The sequence below is a fragment of the Ursus arctos genome, unplaced genomic scaffold, assembly GCF_023065955.2.
Source record: "Ursus arctos isolate Adak ecotype North America unplaced genomic scaffold, UrsArc2.0 scaffold_24, whole genome shotgun sequence".
NCBI classification, from domain to species: Eukaryota; Metazoa; Chordata; class Mammalia; order Carnivora; family Ursidae; genus Ursus; species Ursus arctos.
In genome coordinates this window covers 1893135-1919457 of record NW_026622919.1, presented here as the reverse complement: position 1 = coordinate 1919457, position 26323 = coordinate 1893135, and the positions used below count along the sequence as shown (strand labels likewise).

The following is a 26323-nucleotide window of genomic DNA, read 5'->3' as shown; positions in this document are numbered from 1 at the left end:
CAAAGTTTTTGGGACTGGGAGAAAGGGGAGAAGCTGGATTACTTCCACAACGGAAACCCTCGGTACACCAGGGTCACCGCCATGGAGTACCTGAACGGCCAGGACTGCTCGCTGCTGCTCACGGCCACGGGTGAGTGGGGCATGCGGGGCCGGGGCACATACTCACACACAGCTGACCCTGATGGTTCCTCGGGCAAAGGGCACTGCTCACAGCAAAGGCAGGAGGTTTCCTGGGGAACAGGCTTCCCCACAGACAGCAAGGCAAGCAGGTGACCAGTGCCTCCTCTGGGGCCCAGGCCTCTGCTGACCAGGAAAGGCCCTGTCAGCCTCTGTCCCTGTGGCCCCTGTGATGCCCTTGGAGGCAAGGCAGGGGCGGGGGGGTGGTCCTGGAGCACAGAGGGTGAGGGAGGCAGGTGCTGCCTCGGCCCCTGCGGGGTCTCCCGCCCTCACTGCCGGCTGGTTACCACGCATCCAGCTCCTCTTCAGGCCAGGCTTCTGCGCCCTGGCAGGTCACTGCCAGTGCTGGGCCTCGTGCTCGCTTTCTGGGTCTGAAATGTCACCAGTTTACCCCTCCCGGCAATGGGTTTCCCAGTGAGCCAGCCCGGGTGACAGCCGGCTCCTTTAGCTGTTTTAAGAAGAGATCCCACTGTTTGTGGGTGATGAGAAGTCACTGTTGGTCGAACTGCACCTCCTTCAGGGATGACAGGCCTGGGGTGGGACAGGCAGGCAGGCGAAGGGGGTGCACAAGGCAAGAGGGAGAGGAGTGCCAAGGTAGGCATGCAGGCTGGCTCCCTGCATTACCCCAGTCCTGTCCTGTCCTATCCTGGGCCTGTCCCTGTCCTGTCCTATCCTGTCCCTGTCCCTGTCCTATCCTGGGCCTGCCCTGTCCTGTCCTTTCCTGGGTCTGTCCCTGTCCTGTCCTATCCTGTCCCTGTCCCTGTCCTATCCTGGGCCTGCCCTGTCCTGTCCTTTCCTGGGTCTGTCCCTGCCCTGTCCTGGGCCTGTCCCTGTCCTGTCCTGGGTCTGTCCCTATCCTATCCTGGGCCTGCCCTGTCCTGTCCTGTCCTATCCTGGGTCTGTCCCTGGCCTGGCCTGGGCATGTTCCCATCATGGCCTGCCCTGTCCTGGGTCTGTCCCGTCCTGTCCTGGGCATGTTCCCGTCATGGCTTGCCCTGTCCCTGCCCTGTCCTGGGTCTGTCCCGTCCTGTCCTGGGCATGTTCCCATCATGGCCTGGCCTGGCCTGGCCCGTGTTAGGCCTGAGCTTCTGAGCCATCGACATAGTTGAGCTGACTGTACTTGGAACGCTGCCTCCCCCTTCCTTCAGAGGGTTCCTGGCCCCCACTGTGAAGGCTGTGCCCGTGGGGAAAGGTCCTGCTGGCAGCCTCCCTCCCAGGCAGTGCCACCTCAGGACCAGATGAAGTTGAGCCACAGCCGTTCCTTCCGCTGCAGGCATCCGGGCGGAGGGGCGGACGAGCACCCGGGGCAGTGGGGGAGGGGGAAGCCAGGGCGTCTCGGTGGAGGCTGTAGGACAGGTCACACTGAGCACCTCTGAGCGCCGAGGAGGTGGGGAGAGGGTGATTTCCCGGCACAGCGGGCACAGGAGAGGGTCCCCAGGGGGTCCCGATGGAGGAACACAAGGGCTTGGGTTCCAGAGAAGGGAAAGTTCACCGTCACAGAGACCAGGGACGGGACGGGCATAGGTGGGGATGCAGCCCTGCAGACATTCGAGTGACCTTGTCCTCCCTCCCTGGTATGAGGCAGGTGCCATCCCCAGGCGGGAGTCACCTCAGGGCCACACATGAGGGGCTGGTGAGTCGGAGAGCGGGGTCTGGGGTGGCTGTGAGCAATGCCAGGAGGAAGGACACGGGGTAGAGCTGCACGCTCACGCCACTCAGGCATGCGGAAGAGCGCAAAGGCCCTGGGCTGAGTGTCAGCGCAGGGAGGGGCGGCCAGCCTGCCTCCTGCTGTGGGGAGCCTGCGAGGCCACAAGCTGAGGGCCCACCTGTGCGGGGCAGAGACAGGAAGGGGTGCGGCCGAAGGCCTGACTTGGCACGACTGAGTCACTGGAGGGAAGGGCGGCCACCTGAGGTCAGAGGTCGAGGGTAGCGGCAGGTCCCACTGTGTCCCTGTTGCGGCGTCCCCTGCGGACCAGAGTCTGAGGTTGCCTGGGTGGACATGGGCCTCCCAGGAACCGGCCCCACTGCTCCTACACTGGGCCACCTCACGGGAGACGTGCAGAGTCTCCTGTCTCGTGGCACCGTCACCTGTCACCCGGGGCCTTCCTCCGTGTGCCCCAGCAGCCAGGCCTGCGTTCTCACCTCCTGCCCTTCTCTCCCCAAGATGATGGTGCCATCAGAGTCTGGAAGAACTTCGCAGATTTGGAAAAGAACCCAGAGATGGTGACTGCTTGGCAGGGGCTCTCGGACATGCTGCCCACAACCAGAGGTGGGTCCTCCCCGGGAGTGGCACAGCCCCAGGCTGCCGGGCCCAGCCACCCGCATCCCCCTTAGAGGTGGCTCCCCCCAGGCCGCCTTCAGACTCCCCGAACCGTAAGCCAGCCGGCTACCTTCTCCCGCTTGCCATGAAGTGCTTCCCCATCAGGAGACGGGGTCCGTCTGAGGCGTGCACCTGCCCCAGCCTCCCCTTAGCTCGCAGCCTCTGTGGCTGGGAAAGGACGCGCCGCTGGGGGCCTAGGGAACCTGTGTTCTGTGCTCTTTGTGCCCAGACTAACTCCCTGTGGGCAAGGAGAGCGTCGCGGCACACAGGTGTGCCTGTCTGGATGGTGGAGGCCGAGGACGCTCGCCGGGCCCTCGCGGGGCCAACAGAGGTGCCCTCGGAGCTGAGCTGGTGTGGCTGCGGCGCGGCCGGCTGGCTCTGCCTGCTGCCTGTGGGGTGGGCACAGCCGCCATCCCGCAGGCCGGTCCTTCAGGGGCCAGGGCGGGAGCCGCCCTGGTGGCGGGCTCTTCTCCGCTCATGGGCCCGCTGTGTTGCCGCTGCACGTCGACAGTCTGTCAGGTCTGGGTTCCCGAGACACCCAGCCGTGGGGGTCGTGCGTGGTCTTGCCACTGAAAGGACAGGGAAAGCGGCTCAGTCCTCCTGCCCCTGCCCTGCCAGCCTGGCCTTGCTGCGACTCCGTCCACTTCCCATGTGGCCTTGTCTGTGTCCCGTCATTGGGTGGCCATGCTCTTCACGGCCAGTCATTGCTGTGGCTCCTTCTCTCCCCTCTGTCTGAGCGCCTGCCCTGGGGAGTCGCCAACCTTGGTAGGTGACCTCGTGCAGTAGAGGCTGCCCAGCCCCAGCACGGGCGGCTCCGGGCACACTGTCTCTGTGGGTGCTTTAAAATGTCACTGTATTTTTTAATTATCTTAGGAATAAAATAGTCACCCATGTCTATCTCTGCCACCTAAGGCCCCAACACGGCCTCCTCTGTGTTGCCTGGGCCCCTTCAGGCCAGGTCACGTGCTGACGGGGATGATGAACTGACAGTCACCGTGTCCTTCCGCCTCTGTCTCGGTTTTCTCGGATGAGAGCAAAGGCTTGTCTGCCCCACAGACCCCACCACCCCGGCCATGCTGGCAGCACTGACGCCCCATGACGCCCTGCCCTGACCCAGGCACTCGTGCTTGCAGCCCACCCTGCAGGTGGTGGGCCTGAAGATGAGGTTTTTGGTCCTTCACTTCCTGCCACTATCTAGAAGTGACACACCCCAGGCCCCAGCCACCCCGCCAGCCCCCGCACGCAGGGCCAGAGACCCCTATGCAGGCACGGCAGGGGCTCGGGGCCAGGACAGAGGATGGGAAAGCCAGGAGCCCAGCGACGGCTCGGGATACACTGGTTGTCGATTAGTTTTGCATCTGCCCGCCTCTCTGCCCCACTCCCTGCAGCCCACACAGCCTCCCCGATTGTAACTCCCGTTTCAGGATCTGAACTCCGTAGCCAACGGTCAGGTCTGGTGGAATTCTGTCCCTTGTGCCAAACACTGGTCACCTTCTGCCCATCAGCTCCTGCCTTCCTTCCCCCAGCCTGGCCCTGAACCAGTCCTGGCTTCTGATGTGACAGTCAGCAGAGGTCTGGGCTGCCACCCTAGGGAGACACCTACAGAGACACAGAGTGAGGACGCCGAGAGCCACTCCCATGGCCATTGCTTTCCAGCATCTGGGGCACCCCCTGCAGCCCAAGGCAGGACCCTTCCGAGTTCTGGTTGTGGTCTGGGGGACCTTCCCCGCTCCAGGTCACCCGCACAGGGGCTCCAGCCGGCCCTGCAAGCTGTCTGTGCAGGAGGAGACACGCTGGCCCCCGCCCGCCAGCTGCAGAACTTGTGGGCGGGGCTCGTCCCCTGAGAACATCCGCACACTCAGAGAACTCGGGGTGACCAGGTGGCTAGAGCACCACTGGCCGGGAAGCCCTTCACTCGGCTCTCTGCAGCAGGAATCCAGGCACCAGGCCGCCGTCTGGCAGCTCGTTGGAGGAGGTCCGAGTCCGCGGTCTGGGACGGAGGAGAAGGCACCGTTACTCACAGGGAGTCTCGTGAACTGCGAGCAGGGTCCGTGCGCCGTCAGCCAGAAGTACCTCCGGCTGATGTGTGTGCACATGCACACAGTCGTGCACACGCACACGGGCACTCACGTGCACGTGTTCTGAGGTAGAACCACAGACGGGCCCCCCCCAGTGCTCCCCGCCACCCTGTCCCTGCTGTGGCGTGGCCGCCGGGGCAGCTCGGGCAGCTGGGCCGCACCAACCCCGTGCCCTTCTGGCCACCGAGCTGCCGTGCGGACGGCGCCTTCTCCGCACTCAGAGGCCTCCCTTGACCGGCCACAGTGCAATGACACACTCGGGCACTTGGAAGTGCCGATGGCACGTTTGGTTGGCTTTCACGATGTAATACAGCCCTTTCCGGTTTCCCGCCTAGGGAGAGACTTTATGTTTGGACCAAAAACCCTGGTACCTGAGTTTCCACAGCTGTCAGGTCCGTTTTTGGCGAGGTCAGCCCCTTTGGTCTGGACTGTGGCACGCTGTGGCCTTGGCAGCCCCCACCTGCCGCCCTCTCCTGCTTCTTTCTACTTGTGCTCTTCCAGCCCTTTGGGCTTGTTTGACTTTGGTAACTGCTCTGGCCAACTCAGCCCCACGGGAAACCCATGAGCTCTGTGTCCTCGGAGGTCGGGCCCGAAAGGCCTCAGTCTGTCTCGACAACAGTGAGCAGGGACAGGAGTGCCTTCTCTCTTCCCAGGGACTGCCCTGGCGGTGGGGCGGGAGCCCGGCCCCCTCCTCCTCCGCTGGTGGCATCTGTTCTTACGCCCGCGGTGCTCTTCGGGCGGCAGAGGGCCAGGGCTGTGACTCTGCATATCTGTCCATCCACACCGTCCCCTCGCATACGAAAGATCGTCAGCCAGCGGGCACTCAGGTGTTACGGAGAGAGAGCTGTGTAAGGCTCTGGGAAGAAATCTGAAAGAAAGCCATCGAGAGGAATCTCCCTGGGGTCTGAGACTCGTGGTTGCACCTCCTGGGCCCTCTTATCCCGAACACGGGGACTCGCGTCCTGTGGGTTGAGGACCTTGCCCCTCCCTCTGCTGCGTTGCCTTCCCGTGGGGTTCCTGCAGCTCTCACGGAGACTCGTCTGCACACCGCACTCGCGCGGCCTCGGGTAGGGATGGAAGAGGACCCGGACGACACCCCCTGGAGGGAGGTTATGGCCACAGACCCCCAGACAAATTGGACGGCCCAGCTGCAGGCCAGACACCAGGAGGGGCGTTTCTGTTTCATTAGAGCAGAGAAGGCATTCCAGATCAAGACTGGTTTTTCCACCTCAAGTTTTGAAAAATAGTCCTTTTTAGAATTTAATCTAAAGTTTCTTACGGCATCTGTCTCCATCTGAAAAATCCATATATAAGCTTAGAAGTCCCCAGAAGCCCCACACGCAGCCCTTTGGATACACAACTGTAGAACTGGGCTGGCAAACACAAAACCCGCAACGATCCAGATGCGTCGTCTTTCTCTTGTAATTTCTACATGTGGTACCTCGTGACGAGATGGGGCTCGCGGACCCAGACAGCACACGTGACGCCGACCTGTGATTTACAGGTCAGGTTTAGAGCACGAGCCTTCGTCCTGGCCTGTGCCCGGCAGCCCACTGCAAGAGCTGGTGGCTTTCTCCACAGGAGGGCAGGCGAGGCTGTGGGTCTGGGGTCCCCGAGCCACCACAACAAGGGTCAAGGAGCTCAAGTCCCTTCAGATCTCATGGACTTGCTGTTCAGTGTTTTGTGAAGAACCATTCCGGAAGCTCATTCTCTGCGTGTAAGCTCGAGAGAGGGAAAACCAAACAGACCAGGAGATGGGCTTCTGCTCTTCCAGAAAGAGCCCACTTGAGCTTCTCAGAGACACGACAGGGTCAGTGTCTGAAAACCTCGAGAAAACCCAGAGGACCATCTTCCATAGATGAGGCCTGGAGAAGGCAAGAGGCCGGACGGCACCTGGTTTAGTCGTTTCAGCTGCTTGGTGGTTCGTCGGGGTCAGTACTGTGGGACGGAGCCCAGGACAGGGCCCGGGCTCTCCTGCACCTCGGCAGCCCCAGAGAGCCAAGAACACATCGTCCAGCCTGGTGCGTGTGAGCAGCGACTCAGGCCTTTGGTTAACTGTGACTACTCACCAACAGGAGCAGCTCGGAAGCAGGCAGGCTGAGGGCCACGGAAGAGCCGTGGTGGCCCAGGCAAAGTGGCATCAAGCCGGGCACTTCTGGAGCTGCTGGCCAGCCTGTACTCGGTGTGCGCCAGAGCAGGCGCTGATGGCGGCTCCTGTTCCTCCAGAAACCGCAGCTGATCTAGAATCGAGAATGAGCGGGACGTGGAAGGGCAGCCCCCCTGGCAGGTGTTCACAGGGCCTGATGCCAGAGGGAAGCTCTGCATCGACGTCCCGCAGGAGAGTGGGGACCACCTGGCCGCCGGCCTGTGGTTCTCACCAGAGCCAGGGGGACTGGCCCCTCCTCCTCAGAGTTCAGAACCACAGCTCCCCTGGGTCTGCCTCAGGTTGGGGGTGGCGGGCCCCCAGGGGTCAGCCTCACATGACAGGGTCCTTGGAGGGCAGTCTGGACTGGCCGCTGGGTCCGGAGGGCCGACCGTGGTGTTACAGAGATCCAGACTCTAAAATGTGTTTGTCCGTTTCCACTGTCTGCTGGGCCTGGATGCTCCTGGGTCATGGAACCACACGTTCCAGGTACCCTAACCCATCTCTGCCCCACGGATCTACGTTGTGAGGAAGAAGTCCCCTCTTTGGCGGGTTTCAGATTGGGTGGTACATCCAGAGCCTGTCCCCAGGATAGAATCAGGCAGGGTTAGGAGTCTGCATCTCGGGTAGCGCCCACCACACCCCACCGTGGGCAGGGAGATCAGCCATCCCAGGAACATGGAATGTGGTCGCGTGTGCTCGGGTATTGTAGTTTGCTGCGCTGGCCGGAGTCCTCAGCTTTTTAAAAACCTCCATGCGGCTGCACACAGAGCCTGCACCGGCCAGCCTGCAGCACCCCCACCCCAGGGCCAGAAAGCGGGGTCCCAGCCATACACAGAGCCTGCACCAGCCAGCCTGCAGCACACACCCCACCAGGGCCAGAAAGCGGGGTCCCGGCCGTACACAGAGCCTGCACCGGCCAGCCTGCAGCACTCCCCCCACCAGGGCCAGAAAGCGGGGTCCCGGCCATACACAGCCTGCACTGGCCAGCCTGCAACACTCCCCCTACCAGGGCCAGAAAGCGGGGTCCCGGCCGTACACAGAGCCTGCACCGGCCAGCCTGCAGCACTCCCCCCACCAGGGCCAGAAAGCGGGGTCCCGGCCGTACACAGAGCCTGCACTGGCCAGCCTGCAGCACTCCCCCCACCAGGGCCAGAAAGCGGGGTCCCGGCCGTACACAGAGCCTGCACTGGCCAGCCTGCAGCACTCCCCCCACCAGGGCCAGAAAGCGGGGTCCCGGCCGTACACAGAGCCTACACCGGCCAGCCTGCAGCACACCGCCCCCCCGCCCAGGGCCAGAAAGCGGGGTCCCAGCCATACACAGAGCCTGCACCAGCCAGCCTGCAGCACACACCCCACCAGGGCCAGAAAGCGGGGTCCCAGCCGTACACAGAGCCTGCACCGGCCAGCCTGCAGCACACCGCCCCCCCCCCTCCCAGGGCCAGAAAGCAGGGTCCCAGCCGCACACAGAGCCTGCACCAGCCAGCCTGCAGCACTCCCCCCACCAGGGCCAGAAAGCGGGGTCTCAGCTGCACACAGCATGCACTGGCCAGCCTGCAGCACTCCCCCCACCAGGGCCAGAAAGTGGGGTCTCAGCTGTACACAGAGTGTGCACCGGCCAGCCTGCAGCACTCCCCCCCCGCCCAGGGGCAGAAAGCGGGGTCCCGGCCGTACACAGAGCCTGTACCGGCCAGCCTGCAGCACACCGCCACCCCCCCCCCCCCCCCCGCCAGGGAGCGAGCCAGCGGTGGCCTTTTGCAAGGGGAGCCCACAGCAGCCTGCTCGCTCCCAGAAACGCAGAAAGCCAACCCACCCCAGGAGGACACTGGCAGGAGAGGTGAGGGTGCCCAGAGAAAGGAGGAGGCCCCCTGCAGCGGTAGTGACCTACAGGAGTGAGGTGCACTTCATTCGAGGGCAAGATGAATCTTAGGAGTGTCACTTAAAACGCAGCCAGCACCTTTGTTCCTTCTGCTTCTCCCGCCGCGTGGAAGTGGAGACGCGGGGCTGGCTGGAAGAGGTGTCGGTGAGAACGCCAGTGGCCACGCTCCATTTCTGGGGAGCGAGACATGGTTGGGACTCCGGACCCACGGGAAACAAGAGGAGGCCGGGCGGAAGCAGGAGGGCCTTCTGTGGAGGAGGGTCAGGGTGCAGAGTCGAGCCCTGCGTTCGTCCCCGCAGTCGCGTATAGCTCTGAGAGACTCCCTTCCAGACAGGAGCCTCGCTGTCTTAGGTGAGGGGCACCTGCAAACAGTCCAACATAGCGGAGCGGTTAGGCTCTAAGGCCCCCAAACCGCATTCCGGCTCTCTCAGGAGGTTTGTTTCCGCACAGGTTGCTCTGACCCTGCGAGCTAACACACCAGCTGCGTCCCAGCAGCGGGAGTTTCTCACACCTCCCCTTAGAGCACCACGGCCCTGGGGCAGCCTCCCGGTCTGGGCTGTGCCCCCACCCGTACAGGGCCTCCCCTGCCTCCCCTAGGCTGTGCCGTGGCTTCTCAAGGACAGGGGTGTGCCGTGCCTGGGGTCCAGGGCCCCAGCGGGCCAGCGCTGTGCAGGTATTCTGGCAGCAAGAGGCTCTGGCCATTCACTGGCTATCGTGCACATCTCAGAGGCCAGTTTTGAGGACACTATCCGTTTAGAAGAGAGCAAACAGCTGAGTTGTCGAATTCTTCTGTGTTTCCATGCTGTCTGGCAGAGGTGGCATGGCCCCACGGGAAGAACCAGGCAGTAATACGGGGGGGCTCATTTGGGGTCCTGGCTCCACCTCACTTCCCTTTTGTTTGCTTTTCTGAAAGTTACCAAACAGTTTAGGTCCTTGACTGCAACGGGGATGGTGGAAAGATGCGGCCTGCAGGCTGGCCGAGGTCCCTGGGCCCCGAGGGGACGCGCCCTGCAGGCTGGCTGAGGGTCCCGGGGCCCCTGTGTAGGAAGCATCCCGTGCAGAAGACTGGGGCTCGTGGGTATCCCATCTGTACCCTCTGTGGCCCTCCTGTGGGACAGGACCGCCATGTGCCTGTGTTTCTGATCAGGAAACCAGCGTTGAGGGGGGGCAGTGGCTTTCCTGGCGATGGGGGCTCCATGTCCAGGGCTGTCCCTCTGTGCTGTGTGTCTCAGGGTCACAGGGTCAGAGAATACGGCTTTCACCACGTTTCCGGCACTTGAGCGTCCTATCTAGGGTCAGATTTGTCTCACATGCACGGCGTCTGCCTCCCCGACATGGTGCACAGGACTCAGGAAAACCCAGCCGCATGCAGCGCACAGACAGCTTTCTAGTCCGCTGACTGCAACACTTGCTCCCTGCTACTTTACCCAGAACCCGCTTGGCATCACAGAGTCTGGAGTTCACAGGGATCCAGAGCTCACGCGATCACTCCCTCTGCTCACAGTGGGAGCGGACACACTCCCCGAGCCGCTGCGCCAGATGGAGATGCCGAGGCCCGGGGTGTCAGCACCCAGCTCACCGCACCTGAGAGGGTCTTCAGAGAGGCCATTAAGTCAGAACAAGAGCGTCAGAGTGGGCCCTGACCCACCTTGTTGAATCCACCAGGAAGAAGATGCGTCAGGAAGGAAGCTGCCCTCCACCCCTTCCCTCAAGCCTGGGTCGGCCGTACAGAACAGAACAGAGCAAGCCGGCTTCTCACACCCCCGGCGCAGAGCAGCTGCGACTCTTGCCTCACGTCCTTGGGTCACCCTCCCCACCCCATACCCTCTCCGCTTGTCCCCGTGACCCCAGACTGTTCCAGATCCTCACTGACTACATGGACACCGAGCACCAGGGGCCGGCCAAGGATGTCTGAACACACAGGCGGTGTGCTCTCTGCCACGTCGGCCACGCCGCATGTCCTCCCTCAGGGGCCTGCGTGCTCTGCGGCTGTGTGGGACAAAAGGCCCATCCCGCCAGGAGAGAAGCCTTAGCAGCGGCCTCTCCAAGCTCTGTTCCCGGGACAGACTGGGAGTGCTGCTGTCAGGTGGGCGCAGAGGTGGCCCGGCACCAACCCGCCATGCTCCCCTCCACTCCTCCCCCAGGGCAGCGGCCTACAGGCTGACGCCCAGCGCCTGTGGTCCAACCACAGTGCTTTCGGACTTGGGAATTCGCGTGTTCTTTAAAACCCCTCACAGAGTTTATACAAAGCAAACGACTTTTAGTTTTACAAATTTTACAAAGAATGCTTCTTGAAGCTGGAGCCTTTGCAGAAAACCCAGGCCCCACCTTGACCTGGGGGCCAGAGAGCATGTAGGTTTGCCCGAGGCCAGTTGGACACAGACAGACGAACTGCCCGCCCCCCCCACCGTGTGATCAACTCATGCCTGTCCAGCTTCATCCTTCTCTCAGGTCACACCTGACCTTCTAGCCCCATTTAGACTTGGGTCTTTGGGGCCTTCGACAAGCTTCCCTTTGAGTCCTGTCTGTTCCCTGTCGTAGAAGGTCGTGCATCCCCTACCATACGAGGCTGTGCGCTGCCCGGCTGTATGGCCGTCCCTGCGCCGTGATGCAAGGCCATCCACCGCTCATCACGTGCTCTTGGTTCTCCACTGCGTGAGGGCGTCGGGCCCCGTCATGTGAGGGGCCCCAGACAGAAGGCTCACAGGCGGGCGGGGTCCATTTCCCTCCCTAACCTGGCCCGTGAGGCAGTGGTTCCTGGGACACGGGCTGGAGCAGGCCACATGGGCGTCCTAGCAGGTGCTGGCCCAGGGCCACTCTCCGGTCTCTGAACTGGTTCCTGAAGGGCTGCAGCCCATGTTGAGTGATGTGTATGGACCACCCCTGGCGCTGGTTTGGGGTTTTGACTTCAGAAGTGACGTGCTGAGGGGCACGTGACTGACATGAGCCGCAAAGGGCCCAGGTTAGAAGTCGGCACTCCGTCCTCAATGTTTCCAAATATATCAAGTCCAGTAAAAATGGGTCTGAAACAGTGGGGCTTCAGAGCCCCCTTTCCCAGGGACGGGGACCCTCGGCACCCACCCACCTCTCTCCTTTCTGGGTCAGAGAGCTTCCTGTGCCATCTCCCCCCCGCATCATGAACACCCCCCGCCCCGACTCGTCTGCCTTTCCCTGCTGCTGGCCATGCCCGGACCCTCGGTGTGTCCCTGGCCAGGAAGAGCTCCTGGCATCACGATGCAGGTCGCAGCGCATGCGTCTGGCGGAGGTAGAGTACCGTAAACGCCAGCGACCGCAGGGTCTGGGGGAACCTGCCGTGTGGGTCTCTGCCACGGCTGCAGATGCGGCCTTGCCTAGGGACCGTGGGGCGCGCCCCCCGCCTGGGTGACTCCCTCCATGTGAGGCCACTCCAGCCGCGGTTTGCAGAGTCAGAGAACAGATAAATAAATGGGTCAATCAGACCCCAACCTACTGGGCAGGATGAGTCCTCACAACATGACCTGGAAGAGGAACACAGGTTCCTAGAAAATGCCCCATGTGAGATTGGTGGTAGCAGAAGCTGTCCTCGTGTGTGGACAGGTGCGCCTGGGTGGGGGATGGACACGGCCCAGCTTGGGAAGATGCCCTCGGCCTTCGGACGGTTCAGCCAGGATCAGAGTGGGCAAGTGAGGCTTTCGCGGGTCTAAAATCTTGCTTCTTTACAAAAGAACAAAAAGAAGGAAACGCCAGTCACTGTTAGATCTGGGTGGTGGCTATGGGATCTCTCCTGAATGTTTAAAACGTAACCTGGTTTTAGGTAGAGCCCCTCCCGTGAGGTTTAATGCCTTCTTAGGAACGCTGCAGTGCCAGCGTGGACCCCACCCCCGGTGCGCTCCGCTCGGCCTCTGCAGAGCTCCTGCTCAGCCCCGAGAAACCGCGTCCTTGAGCCTTGATGTGGCCCAGAGAAGCGTCTCCATGCCCGCTCTGAAGCTGCAGGGCTGCCCCCTGTGCCCTGGGGTTTTGGAAGACGGGCATTTTGAACAAACAGCCCTAGGATGGTGCTGTCCCGCCGGCAGACCCCTGGGCAGAGCAGGGATCCGGGGAAGACTCCGAATTGCTGCCCTGACCCAGACCGGGAGCCTGGAGCTCCCGTGGGGTTGGAGATCCAGCCGTGGCTGTGGGTGGTGTGGCACTCCTTGGTGCTGCGTGGCTGCCCAGGACAGGCTCCCATGGTGACGCTGGAGTGGTCTGTGTCTCTCCAGGAGCCGGGATGGTGGTGGACTGGGAGCAGGAGACTGGCCTCCTCATGAGCTCCGGGGACGTGCGGATCGTCCGGATCTGGGACACAGACCGTGAGATGAAGGTGCAGGTAACCACAGCACCCCGCCCGGCTTCCCAGCTCCGCTCCCCCGCCAAACAGGCCCTTGTCAAGGAGAAGCAGGAGTAGGGGTCACGCCGGGGAGGGAGTGTGCGGGAGCTAGCTGTCTCCTGATGCACGTTTATTGTGACACTTGACCCTGCATCGCAGCGTGATTAAGCCTATGCTGATCCTAATTATTTCCCAAAATTATTTTATCCATGCAAATTAGGGAGTATCAGAAAGCAGCAGGGTGAACAATTTTAAACTGGAATGGTGAATTATCTGTGTGCTTCTTAAAGCATCTTTCATTTCCAGTTGTAATCAGCAGAGTGAGGAGGGAATTGGTTTTGACAGAGACATGCTGGAAGGGGCAGTAGGGCTGCAGACAGCTCGGGACTACCGAGATTTCAGGTGATGGTGCTGGCTGTGGCTTGAGGCCCAGGAGCTCTGGCCTACTGGCCTCCCCGGCCCTGGGCCTCCCGCCAGGCCGTCCGTTACACAGGAACCCAGTGGAGGAAGGTGGGCTCCAGGCTGAACTGGGAGGGCTGGGGATGGGGAGCCGACGTGAGGCTGGGGCACAGTTGTCCAAGCTCCCACCGCCCGGGCACAGGTGACCTCCCTCTGCCCTGTGCTCAGGTCCTGCAATGGCACAGTCAGCCTTTGTCACATGTCCTTTCTGGGGCCCAGGGCTGGCCAGTCCCTGCATCCCTCCGGTGCAGCGTGGACACCCGATGCTCGCAGCCCTTACTCGGGAGAACGTGTCCCCAGAGCTTGTCTTCAGCTCGGCTCCCTGGTCTTGTCCCCGGCCCCCTCCTGCCTGCAAGTCCTCTCAGCAGGTGGTGTGTCCTGGAGGGCTGGCTGCAGCCCCTCGTCTTGTTGCGTCTTAAACGGATCGGACTCCATACTGGATTTCTTCCCCGTGTGCCCGAGAGCAGCAAACCCCTGATGATGGGAAAGTGCTTTCCCTCTTGTGGCCCCTGTTGTGTCCTGCTGTTTCCTACCAGGCATTCATCACCCCTGCCCTTCTGCGGCATTTACGGCCGCCAGGAGGAGTGGCGAGGAGGCGGCTTATGGAGGCAGAACTCCCTGGACCCTTTCCTGAGCTAATTAGGAGGATCCGTCCCTACCAAAATGTGCTTTGTCTTCCTTTTTAGGAAAGAGGGAGACACTGGAAAGTTTAATTGGCACCAAAATCCCATCCCCAGAGTTGTGTGCTGGCTGCAGCCCTGGGGACAGGGGATGGGGTCTCAGGCGGGTGTGAGCCTGACTCAACTCCGGTCCCCTGCGGGTCCCTTGAGCTCCCTGGGCCTTCGGTGCCTTCCCTAGTGGAGAAGAAGGCAGGGGTCCCAGACCAGGGGTGATGGTGTGCCTGGCCACTGGGGGGGGGCCTCACCACAGTCCCTGTGCCTGGCCCCAGGACATCCCCACGGGCGCTGACAGCTGCGTGACCAGCCTGTCCTGCGACTCCCACCGCTCCCTCATTGTGGCTGGCCTCGGCGACGGCTCCATCCGTGTCTACGACCGGAGGATGGCGCTCAGTGAATGGTAATCTGCACCCCCCCCAACACCAGCACCCTCCAGACAAGGTGGTCATGTTGCCGCCAGGCTTCTGGGCCCAGACAGAGTGAGCATCCCAAAGCCCACTGGGCACCCCCCACAGAGGCCACGTTCCCATGGCACGTGGAGGGGAAAACTAGCAGGGCAGGGGGCCTGGCAAGTACCGCCCTACCTCCCAGGGCACCACGCAGCACTGAGCGACGTGCGTGTCATGACTGCTCTGGGCACTGGGGGCAAGTCCTAGGCCAGGGGCCAGGTGGGGCCAGGCACTGGGGGGCAAGTGCTGTTACCTGTGGGCAGGTGAGGAGCTGAGGTCCAGCTGGCGGTCACTCGCCCGAGCCCCACGGCTGGTAAAGGACAGCACAGTCTCCTGGGGCCCCTGGGGCCATGTGCTTAACACCCACCTTGTCCCGGAAAATCCAGCCTGGCCTTCAGGGGCAAGGGAGGGGCAAGTGGGCAGGTACGTGGCCGTGGGCTGAGGGGACTCCGTGGGATGAGCCACTGGGCGGGCTGTTTGCTGCAGAGGCCCTGTCAGGCCACGTCAGGTGGGGGTCTCCCAGTACAGACCTGAGGCCGGGCCGGTGCCGGGTGGGCCTACGCGCGCCCTGCAGGCTCTCTGCAGGAGGGTCCCCACAGAGAACGGGCAGCACCCCAGAAAGCCGCCGTCGTGAGGGTGGGGAGCGGGGTTTCTCTCTGGGCTGGGGAAGTGCCTCACACGCTGTGTGCGACCGAAACCCATGCACGGTGCGCTTTGAACGGGTGAGTCTTCTCTCCCTCAAGCCATCGTTTTGAAAAGCCACCCTGAGCAGGCAGTGAAGTCGCAGAGCCGAGGGTCATGGCGCGGCCCCGAGGGTGCGGCTGGGGCCTCCTGGCGCTGAGGGCGGTGACGCTGGGCACCCGCGCACCCCAGCTGTGACCCGTGGTTTGTGTCCTCTGCGCCAGGGGTCTCTGCTTCAGCAGCTGCTCGGTTGGGGTTCTCATTCCTGACCCTGAGTCGCGGGACGGGAGCTGCGCGGCGTGAAGCCCTGTCCGGGGGGCTCTGGGGCAGCACTGCTGTGCTCGCAGGGGGCCTCACCGCGGCCCCACATCATGGTGAGCGGTGGGTGGAGGCCACCGACCCCGAGACGGAGCAGACCCTGACGGCTTTAAGTGAACGCTCCCGCGAAGTCACAGCGGCTCCCCAGCCTGCTCCGGTGCTGCCTGCGCCAGCGGCCTGCAGCCCTCCAGGCTCTGACCCCGTCCCCCTCCCCTGCAGCCGCGTCATGACGTACCGGGAGCACACGGCCTGGGTGGTGAAGGCCTACCTCCAGAAGCACCCCGAGGGCCACATCATGAGCGTGAGGTAATGAGCACGGAATATTCACGAGCCGTTTGCTGTAAAAACATTATTTTCTCCTCCATTTCAAATATGTCCTTGGTATTTAAACAGCCGGGAAAGGATGGCATTTCTGGGCAGTAATTAACCTCCACTCTGGAACTGGCCAGAAAGGTCAGGGCCAGTGAGAGGCCAGGGCCACACTCGCCCTCCCACGGGAGAGCCTTGCCCGCTGGAAGGGGAGGCTCCGTGGCGGCGGGCGGGTGTGCGCGGGAGCGGGGCGGGCGTCTTCCAGCCTTTCACTGTGGGACCGCTGCGTGGGGGCGTCGTCTGCCCGTAAGTCCCTTTCTGCCGCCCGGTAAATCCCGTGCTGAGAGCAGCGAGTATTTATTTGCCCGTTAAAAGGACAGCAAAATGTAGTTTACTGTCACAAAGCCACCATTTCTTCAAAGAGATGCTCTCTCCTTGTTTGTAGTATAAAAACCCAACATAGCTCTTAGAACGACACCCACCAGAGACCAAGGGCAGGAAAGGAGGCCTCCAGGGGCAACGTGTGTCCTCCCGGCCTCCCAGCCTCCCCACCTCCCCTCCCTCCCATCTTGTAACTGCAGCCCGGGCTGCACAAAATCTAATCTCCAGGCTGGAAATGAAACCAATAACTCACATCCCCCCTGTGTCGTCGCCTACCGCTGCTTCATGCCTCGGAGGCAGGGCCTGTCCTGGCTCTGGGGAGGAGTCCGGGGGCTTGGTGCCCATCCTGGCTGCCGGGGCCGTGGGGTGGGCTCCTGCTGTGCCTCAGGGGCCTTCCTGGGCACTCGGGGGCCAGCCAGCCTTGGCCTCGAGCAGCACGTGTGCGCGTGGGCCCAAACTGCACGCAGCCAGCCCTCGGAGGCCGACACGCCCCGGCCTCACCAGCAGCGACCCTTTCCCGGCAGTGTCAACGGGGACGTGCGCTTCTTCGACCCTCGGATGCCGGAGTCTGTGAACGTCCTTCAGATCGTGAAGGGGCTCACGGCCCTCGACATCCACCCCCAGGCAAACCTGATCGCCTGGTAGGTGCCAACCCTAAAAGAAAATGAGGGGCCTTTCCTGTCCCGAGCATCTCAGAGCACCCAGAGTCTGCCTCGGGTCTCCGTGTAGACAGCAGGCGCTACCCCCCCATGCCTGGGAAGGAGAGCTCTTTGGAGCCACATAATTGTGGGACCCCTCATGCCTGGCTGATGGGCGGGCAGGTCAGCCCCGTGTCTGGGACGGTGCCTGTGTGAGAGCGGAGGGGGCCCCTCTCCCGGTGGACGCACCTGCCGCCCCCCATGCTTCGGCCCTGGGCCGGCACTCTCGCAGCCGGGCAGGAGGGCTCACGCCAGACCTTCTCGTGTGCAGTGGCTCCATGAACCAGTTCACGGCCATCTACAGCGGGAGCGGGGAGCTCATAAACCACATCAAGTACTACGACGGGTTTATGGGCCAGCGCGTCGGGGCCATCAGCTGCCTGGCCTTCCACCCGCACTGGGTCTGTGTCTCCCCACGCCCGGGACACGGGGGGGGGGGGACGGGCAGGTGGGGCCACAGCCAGGCCCCGCCCCACACCACAGGCGGCCGGCTTGCTTCTCCTGCCCTGTGTCCAAGAACGGCACGAAATAAGATCTTGTCAGGTCCCAGGGTCTCCAAGGGTCGTGACCCCCACACTGCCTCCAAAAGCAGCACCAGATTCCCCCGTCAGGCAGGGAGTCGTGGGGTACACAGACATGAGACAGCCCCCCTCTTCCTCTCACCTTTGGCCCCTGTCCTGATGCCATCCCTGCAGAAGCCGTGCAGTGAGGCGGGTGCCGGGGCGTCCTCGCCCAGCCTGTGCTCCCTGGGGAGGGGCAGCCCATCCCTTGCGGTTGCTCACGCGTCCGTGGGCTCCGCCAGAGGCCCCCGTGCAGCACGGGGCTGTCCGCCCGGGTGCGCGGCACTGGGTCCCCAGACCATCCCTGCAGGGAGCTGTGGGGAGCCCCCGTGTCCCTGTGGCGGGGTGCGGGGCCTCTGCCGAGAGCCGCAGCAGGGTGGGGGCGAGGAAGCCGCATGGCGCCGTGCCCGCCACCTGCCCGCTCACCCGCCCTGCTCTCCTCTGCAGCCTCACCTGGCCGTGGGGAGCAACGACTACTTCATCTCCGTGTACTCGGTGGAGAAGCGCACCAGATAGCGGGCGCCCCCCCGCCAGGCCTCCGTGTACATAGTGCATCCACCACGCCGCCCTGAACACTGGTCCTGACCTGCTGCCGAGGCCTCTGGGAGGCCCCTCACCGTCTGTCTGTCCGTCTGTGGCCGCTGTCACGCCCAGGAGCCCAGGGAAGGGGCCTCTGGTGGAGTCCTGCCGTGTGACAGCCCGAGGACAGTCACAGACATCCCAGCACCCTTCCCATCCTGTTTTGCTTCTGAGATTTTTTAAGGGGGAAACACACTTGTTCTATTTTGCAAGGGACCCGAGCATTGGCTCTACAAAAGCTCCGAGACAGAAGCCAGCTCCCCAGGGCTCAGCCACCCTGGTGGACAAGGGAGCACGAGGGCTCAACCTGGGTCTCTGGGCCGCCGCTTGGCCATGAACCAGCCTGGGCTGCATCCCCCTGGCTGCAAGCTAGCCCGGGCCGTTTTCTGCGCACGCGCTCCTGGGGGCATTTCCAAGCAGGCTGGGAGAGGGGGGCATTCAAGAGACAGAGCCGGCACATGTAGGAGACAGCCCAAGCCTCCTGCCCACCGCCAGTCCTCACCCACTGGGGGCCTTCGTGGCCAGACGGTGCAAGGACTGGCAGTGCCCCTCTGCCACGCAGGCCACCTTCCCAGCACAGGCCTCTCTCACCACAGACCCGCTAACAGGAGGGGCCTGTGGCTTTGGACAGGTTAGGCAGGTCCTTGGCCGTTCAGCCACCGCCTTGGGCCACAGGGCCTGTTTCTCTCAAGTTGCTGCTGTTCCCCAGACAGGTGCGGTGACAGCCACCCACCTGTGGCCTCCCACACGGCTGTACACGCATGTGCAGGGCCCGTGGTCTGCACACCCGAGCCGACACATGAGTACACACTTGTGCAGTCCCGCAGCCTCCTCGCTTGCACGGGCATCACACGCATGCACAGTGCAGGGCAGCTGGAGCCCCAAGGGCGTCTGTGGGTCAGCAGTGGCCCATCTTGGACGCCTCTCGCTGGTGCAACAGAAGTTTGTGTCTTGCAGCGAGTAACGCAAAAAAGTTTCTTGGTGATTGCTTCGGCATGGGTCAGGGCGTCTGTGCATGTCACACACAGGCGTGCGTGTGTGTCTTCACGCGTCCGTGCAGGACCTCGGAGCCACGGGGATGGTTTAGCCCCAGGAAGCACAACAGAGAACTAAGCAATGACAAACAGCGCTTGAAAAACAAAACCACAATGATGATATTCTGAAAGGCATTTTTTCCATTTTCCTTGGGAATCAAGATTATTCAGATAGAGGAGTGAGCTAGCTTAACTAATTCTGCCACTACGAGGCCATAATAGTGGGAATGCGAGTGCCCTCGTGCTGCGGCCGGCGCTGTGCCAACACCAGGGCCGTGCCCCGGGCGCCGGGCGGCGCCGGGCTCCGCGGCCGGGAGGACGCATGTGCACCCCGGGAGCCGGCTCCGGGACGGGGTCCGCACGGGCTCCCGGGCTCCCGGGCTGCCGGCACCTGGCACCTGTCCGCCCCCGGCAGCTGGCCCACCGGCTGGGTCGGGAGCCGTGGACTCCAGGCCGCGGAGCCCGGCCATCTGTGCGGACACGGAACCGCCCACGCGCCGGCCGGCTGGGTCTTCTCGGGTCCCACGCGAAAATCCAATCATGGAGTTAACCGGGGCTCCACAGAGCACGCCCTGAAGGTTCGTTTATCTCTATTTATTTTACCAAACGAGAATTGCAGAGTGAACGTGAGAGCAGAAGACAACTGTTCATGACAATAAACAAGTGCAGAGGTGACCGTCTGCAGCCTTGTAGCTTGTGGGGGCGGGGCTGGCGGGGGTGCTCGGCGGGGCGGGGTCCTTGTGGGCTCGGGGTGTGGCCGAGGGGCGGGGCTGGCGGGGGCGGGGCCTCTCCTCCCCGAAGGCTCCGCGCCCACAGGCGCTCGCAGGCGGTCCCGGAACAGGCCTCCCGAACCGGCTCCAGCCCGGGTGTGGCGAGAGCCAAGCCGCTGGGAGTGGGCGAGCCCGGGCCCCTTCCCGCCGGCAGTTTTAAACGACACAACTTGCCGCCTTGCAGCGGGAGGTGGACACGGGCGGTGCGCCGGCTGCTGCCCGGGTTCCTTCCGGAGGCTCGGAGGCCAAGTCCGCCTCCCCGCCCTCCGACCCTGGCCCGCGTAACCCCGTGATGACGCGGTCCACCCGGCGGTCCGGGGTTGCCTCCCACGTGGGGGCGTCAGCCCTGCGAAGCCCCGTCGCCCACCCGACGCTCTCCGGAGTCTGAAGACGCGAGTTGGCGGGCTGCAGAGTGAGTGGGACCCCGATGAAGGGTCCTGGATCCTTCTTCCGTGGGTATGGCTTCCTAGACGCCGCTTGCGGACCGGTTCCTGTCACCCCGGGACAGGAAGTGGGGTCAGGAATTAAGTAACTCGCCCAAAGCCACGTCCACTGGGTGGTGGCAGAACTGGGCTATCTTCACCCCAAGGCACGCTTGAAGACCTTCACCACCAAGGGTGGGGGTGCTGCGTGGGGCAGCGGTGCACCCCAGGTCCGGTGAGTTACGCACACCAGCCCCCAAGGAGGGGGCGATGGGGAGGTGTGGATGCACAGGGGTGCAGTGAGAGGAGGCGCCACTGCACTCGGGTCACGCTGCGGCCGGCAGAGCCACTAGCCCTGCTTCGGCCTTGGCAGACAAGGGGCCACGTGATTCCGGGGCTGCTAGGTCACCATCACCACCGCTGTGGGCGTCCCGGGGAGGAGCTGGCCGCCTCCCTGGAGGAATCAGCGCCCACTAAGCACTGGTGGGTTCTGCCGGGGTGAGGGGTTCTGGGGGACTCTGGGTCCTTATTCTAGAAGGAATGCTCACACCCTCGCAGCACAGGCACCTGGGCCCCAGCAACAACAGACGTGGGTCCTCCGCGCAGCCGGCTGTGGGCTGCAGCAAGGGGCAGCTGGGAAAGAAAGCAGCCGGGCCTTGGGAGCAGCACTGTGAGCCCCCCAGATTGATGACACCCCTGTGCTAGCCTCCCGTGGCTGCTGCAGCAGACCGCCACAGCCGGCTGCTGGAACCACAGACACTACTGGTTCTGGAGAGGCCCCGGCCGCCTCCTGGGCCAAAACCAAGGGGTGAGCAAGGCCTCTTCACAAACTTCCAGGGGGGCACTCCATTTTCCCGCCTTTCCCCGCGACAGGGTCTGCCGCATCTCTATCTCCAGGAGCCGTTCTTGTCACGTGGCTCGGACTCGGACTCTCTGCCCCGTGTTCCACTTTTAAAGATCCTGGGGGACAGTCTCCCCACGTCACAGGCAGCTGCCGCCCGGCCTCAGGGCCATGTGCAACATCCCCTTAGCCCACATCCCCTGGAGTCACAGCCCCCAGAGTAGGACGCGGACATCCTTAAGGGGCTTTAGTCTGCCGACCACTCCCTCTGTCTACAAGCCCCAGGGAAAAGACCCTCACCAAGCAGAGCCCCCAAATGCGGGGGGCCTTCTGCCAAGAGGGGGTGGGTGGCCGCTGGAATGGGAAGGAAAGCGTCTGTCCTGCCCTCAGTGGGGGAAATGGGTGGGGAGGGGCGTCAGCCCCGGGAGTGGCCGCGCCTCCACGGGGCAGAGGCTGGACCCCGACGCAGCACCTGCTCTGCTCAGGGCACAGGTGGGGAGGGTGGCTGTTGCCATGGAAACCCGGGGGTCTGAGGGCTGCAGCTCCTGAAGCGGGTGACGTTTGTTTTCTGCAAGAAGGACACCCAGCCTTTCCGCGCCCGTGCTTCCGCAGAGAAAGTAATATCTTCCTATCAACATCGATTTTTCTCGTCGACTTGAGTGCAAACCCGGTGCTGGTAAAAGCGGACGACGGGTGCACGGCAGGAGTTGGCCACGGGGGGGCGCCAGGGTCCCGCCAGGGGACTAGCGCGCCTCCCCCGACCCTCCCAGGCCCCCAGGCCCGCCGCCCCGCAGGGGAGGACGGGAGCTTCCCGGGGCAGTGGCATCGCGTGGCGTCGTCCTGCTGGGCCACCTGGAGCCACCGCGCAGGTTAGCTGTGGCCCGAAGTTCTGTCCTGTGTCGGATTTGGGCCTGGGGACGCGTGAGGAGCATCCGCAGGTGTCCTCTCGGTGCTGACCACGCACATCAGCGCGCCCCAGGCGCAGAGGCCCCCACAGCAGAGACACGCACACACCTGTCCCCGCGGGGACACAGCGCGCATACATGTGCGGGCATGCTTGCGTGCAGGGCTGATCCCCGTCTCAGGACGGAAGGCCCTGCAGGGAGAGTGTGGGAAGCTCTGGTTTGGGGATTCATTACGGACAGGGCTGGGGGCAGCCCTGCCGCCTACGATTTACAGCGAGCAGGAGGACAGCCCCCACGGACCCATTCTTCTCCGAGTTTTTAACCAGGGGCTTTGCTAGAAACTGGGGCCATCAGCTCCTTCTTCTGGAGGGCGTGGGAGACCCCTCCCCAGCCCTGCCCAGCCTGGCAGGTGGCCCGGCCTCGGGGGTTAGGATGGAGCTTCAAGAGAGTTTAAATTACTGTCTGTTGTCCGTTCCTCAGCTAATTGGTTTCCGGGTGACCCTGGCGGCGCTCAATCGATTTCCCCTCCTTGGCAGCATCAGCTGGAAGAGGGAAAGCCCCTTGGAAATCAATTACAGCCCCTTCGGTCCACCTGAGGGACAGGGCCTTCAGCCACGCGTGAGGGGTGGGCTTCATGCCTCCAGGACAGGCCCAAGGGCGTGCGCTGCGCTCCCCACCCACCTCTCCAGCCAGAACATCCTGGGTCAGAGCTGCCCCCGAGGCCCCCGCCTGCCATGCCCCAGCTGGCACGAAGCCACCCACCTGTACCAGTGAGCGGCCTGCCCAGCCGCACAGCCTGGCCCCGGGGTCAGGAGGCAGAGGCCCACCCCGTGGCTTCGCAGGAATCTCTCCCAGGCCTTCCCTTGACAGTGCTTGTCTCCCCGACCCCCGCGCTGGGAGGTGCTGTTCACAGCAGGGGAGAGGCGGTGCAAGGAGGCTTCACCCAGGAGCCTCAGCCCAAGGGGTCTCCCTGGAGGACTGGCCAGCTGGTCACAGCACCAGTCCTAGCAGGACAGGCAGCCAAGGATGCAGATGAACGACCCAGGCGCTGCCCGCTGTGCAGAAGAAGTTGCGAAAGGAGCGTTAAGGGGGACAAGCCGCCACCCCGGACAGGAGCACTGATCCAGGTGGGCAGCAGAGCCGGCCCGGTGCGCCAGCCCTCCGCGCGGGAGTCCAGACTGGGGCCTCCCAGAGCGGCCCCCGACCGTGGTGGGAAGGGGCTGGGGGGGAGGCCGGTAGGAGCCAGGCCCAGACCAGGCACTTCCGGCCCCCCGGCCAGCTCTGAGGAAACCCCAGCTGTGCACCCCTGGGCTCCCCAGGGAAGGGGGCAGAGGCCAGCAACAACTACAACCCAGGGCAGAGCGGACCCCACATGGGTTTTTCTTTCTTTTTTGCTATGTACCAGAACTTTCCAGACTGCGGGAAAAAGCAAATGGCGCCCCAACAAGGAGCAGCCCGAAAAGAAAACGAAGACACCAATTCCATTTACAAAAAGGACAGGATACCTTGGAACAGATGTAACAGAGAAGATGGAGACTTCTTGGAGGACCGCAGCGCGCGGCGGAAGGCGGACCGGCCCAGCACACCGTCGCTGTGGGCCCAGGGGCACAAAGGCCCAGTGGCCATCAGTGGCAGTGCTCCACGGCGATCTCATTGCAAATAAAACCCCTGTCGCCTTTTTGCAGAAATGGGAAGGCCAACCCTCAAATGCATATGGAATTGCAATGCCCCCAAATAGCCAGAACAGTCATGAAAAAGCCAGGAGGGTTTGTATTTCCCTGTTTCAAAACTGACTACAAAACCACAGTGATCCACACGGCGGTGCTGGGCCGAGGGTGGGCTGCCCGGCCAGGGAAGCGAGATGGAGAGCCCGGGAACGGACACGAACATCTCCCACAGCTGCCTTTCAACAAGGCGAATGGACCCCTCCTCGGGGCGAACGGTCTCGCAGCACATGGCTGGGACCGCGGGCCGCGCGCATGCCCGGGATCGAAGGTGGGCTCTCAGCTCACACCGCACGCGAACACGAACTCCAGTGGGTCGACGGCATGAATCTAAGAACCGAAACCGTAGGACTCCTAGGGAAAAACACAGAGTAAGTCTTCATGACCTCGGGTTTGACACGGGGACATCTGCAACAAAAGAAAAGGTAGTTGGACTTCCTAAAAAGGACACATTTTGTGCATCAGACATTTACCAAGAGTGTGGAAAACGTCTCCAGAGAAGATATTTGCAAATCGTATGCCTGATAAGGTTTAATGTCCAGAACACACAAAGACCTCTTACAACTCAACAACCAAGAGACAGACAACCCGATTCCAAAGTGGGAAAGACCCTGACCACTCTTCCAAAGAAGACCCACGGATGGCCAGCGGGCGGACGGAAGGAAGCTCGGCGTCACTAGTTATTGGACTGCGGAATCAAAACCACCGTGAGTGGCCACCCCACCCCCGCGGCACCGGCCAAAATCCCAAAGACGGGCCGCGGCTGGTGCAGCGGGAGGCGGAGGGAGTGAAGCTGCGGGCCCCGCGCAGGCGCTGCTGAGCCTACGGTCACCGCGCCGCTCGGCGACTCCACTCCGAGCTATGTTCCCCAGAGAAACGAACAGGCGGCCGCACGGGAGCCCGTGCCCGAGCAGCGCCATTCACCACAGACGAGGGTGTCCGCACACAACGGAGTATTTATTACTCGGCTCTCGAAAGCAAGTGCCGACAGCGGCCTCAACGTGGACGGACATGGAAAGAGGACAGACACAGAAAGCCACGCACCGTGTACTTCTGTTCCGAACTATCCGGAGTCGGCAAGTCCACAGAAATGGAAAGACCAGTGGTTACCAGGGGCTGGGGGATGTGATTACTTAACGGAGTAATTACTTAACGGAGCGCGTTCCTGGGGTGATGAGAATGTTCTAGAACTACATAGAGGTAGTGGTTGCATGACGTTGTGAAGGCGCTAAATGTACTGTTCACTTTAAAATGGTGAGTTGTATGTGACGTGAATGTCACCTCAATACACAAAACGCCCAGACACAGAGGCGAGAGTGTGGCTCCAGAGCGGGGCTTTGGGCTGGTCCGGGTTTGAATCCGGGCTGCGCTTGCAGGAAACGGAAACTCTCCTACGTCCAGCACATCAAGAGGGAGGGCGGGCTGCAGGGACTCGCAGGGCAAGGCTGGGACTTGGGGCCATGAAGGGCCCGGAGGCATCTCAGGCCCTGCCTCTGTAGGGGGCACGAAGCCTGTAGCCCTGGCACCAGGCCCTAGAAACCACCAGCTCGAAGGGCGGCCCTGTGGTCAGCCCTCCCACCAACAGCCACAGGCCAGCTTGGGAGGGGGCCCCAAGATCCCTGGCAGGCAGCTAAGTGGCCTCTGAGCGCCGAGTTCAGGGGCAGGTTGTTGCCGTGCACCTGCTATCCCCTGCCGTGTGACAAAGAGCCCAGCTCAGCCACTCACCGCAAGCCCATCGTCACCTCCGCGTGGGAGGGTCAGGGTGCCGAGCGGCCACGCGGGTGGTCCTGGCTCCGAGCTCCCTCTGTGGGGTTGCATCAAACTGTCGGCCAGGACAAGGCCCATGCTTTTATGACCTAGTCTCAGAAGCGCCAGGCAGTCCACGGTCACTCAGAGCGGCACTGGCACCGTGTGGGAGGGGAGGCCCAAGGGCCCTTCTGGACCTGTCCACCCCTGCAGCTCCTGCAATAGCACAGCTGAGGGACAGCCCCGCCCAGCCCTTGCCCCCTACCCCTGGGCCTCTGCGCCCACACCCATGGTCCCCCGTCCCGCAGGCCCCTTCTCTACTCTCCCACTCCCAGACACCCTTCCTGGGTCTGGGACCACCGCACCTGGGTGCAGCATGAGCAGAGCACCTCGGAGCACCTCGCCACCCCTCCCTGCTCACACCCCACAGGCAGCACCCGCTAGGCACATGTCCGTCTGCTCCTCACGGCCCTGTCCAGGCCTCATTGCTCCCGCATCCGCCCTCCCACGGAGGCCAGGGGCTCAGAGTCAGTGCGCTGCTCCTGTTGCCCCCTCACAGGGAGTGGTGTGGACCGGTGTGCGTCTGCGGTGATTCTCTCCAAAAGGGCCGCCCCCAGCTGCTGGTCCGTGCCTCCTGTCCTCTCCCTAGCACCTGCCCCCTCCACCTGGGCTCACCAGGACGGCCCCGCATGGCCTCCAGGGCCGTTTCCCACCACCACCCCGTCTCCCACGGGGGAGCAGCCTGAGCCACCTTTAGAAATCAGGTGAGGTCAGCCCTCCCCAGGTCGGGCCAGGAGCCTCCCAGAGGGCCCTGTCCCCGCTCCCACA

At 63.0% G+C, this 26323-nt stretch overlaps 3 protein-coding genes across 8 annotated transcripts in view; all 3 read left to right on the top strand.

Annotated features, from left to right (window-relative positions):
• Nucleotides 1-19761, top strand: part of RPTOR (regulatory associated protein of MTOR complex 1) — a 329837-nt gene extending 310076 nt beyond the window's left edge. For all 6 annotated transcript variants that reach the window (XM_026483938.4, XM_057317686.1, XM_048227109.2 and 3 more), the window contains 8 exons: nt 6-130; nt 2342-2446; nt 12836-12942; nt 14351-14478; nt 15746-15832; nt 16741-16857; nt 17186-17315; nt 17922-19761. In XM_026483938.4, coding sequence (XP_026339723.2) covers nt 6-130; nt 2342-2446; nt 12836-12942; nt 14351-14478; nt 15746-15832; nt 16741-16857; nt 17186-17315; nt 17922-17990 — 868 coding nt within the window. In that variant the 3' untranslated portion in view covers nt 17991-19761. The remainder of the gene's footprint in view (nt 1-5; nt 131-2341; nt 2447-12835; nt 12943-14350; nt 14479-15745; nt 15833-16740; nt 16858-17185; nt 17316-17921) is intronic.
• A 125-nt stretch (nt 19762-19886) lies between these two features.
• CHMP6 (charged multivesicular body protein 6) overlaps nt 19887-26323 on the top strand; it is a 28885-nt gene continuing 22448 nt past the window's right edge. Inside the window, exon 1 of the mRNA XM_057317995.1 lies at nt 19887-20514. The gene's annotated coding sequence lies outside the window, so the exon portion shown is untranslated. The remainder of the gene's footprint in view (nt 20515-26323) is intronic.
• LOC113244531 (uncharacterized) lies at nt 22629-25056 on the top strand. The gene is made up of 2 exons (XM_026483936.4): nt 22629-23152; nt 23431-25056. Exons 1-2 carry the CDS (start codon nt 22760-22762, stop codon nt 23686-23688), a joined length of 651 nt encoding a protein of 216 aa, XP_026339721.2. The 5' UTR covers nt 22629-22759; the 3' UTR covers nt 23689-25056.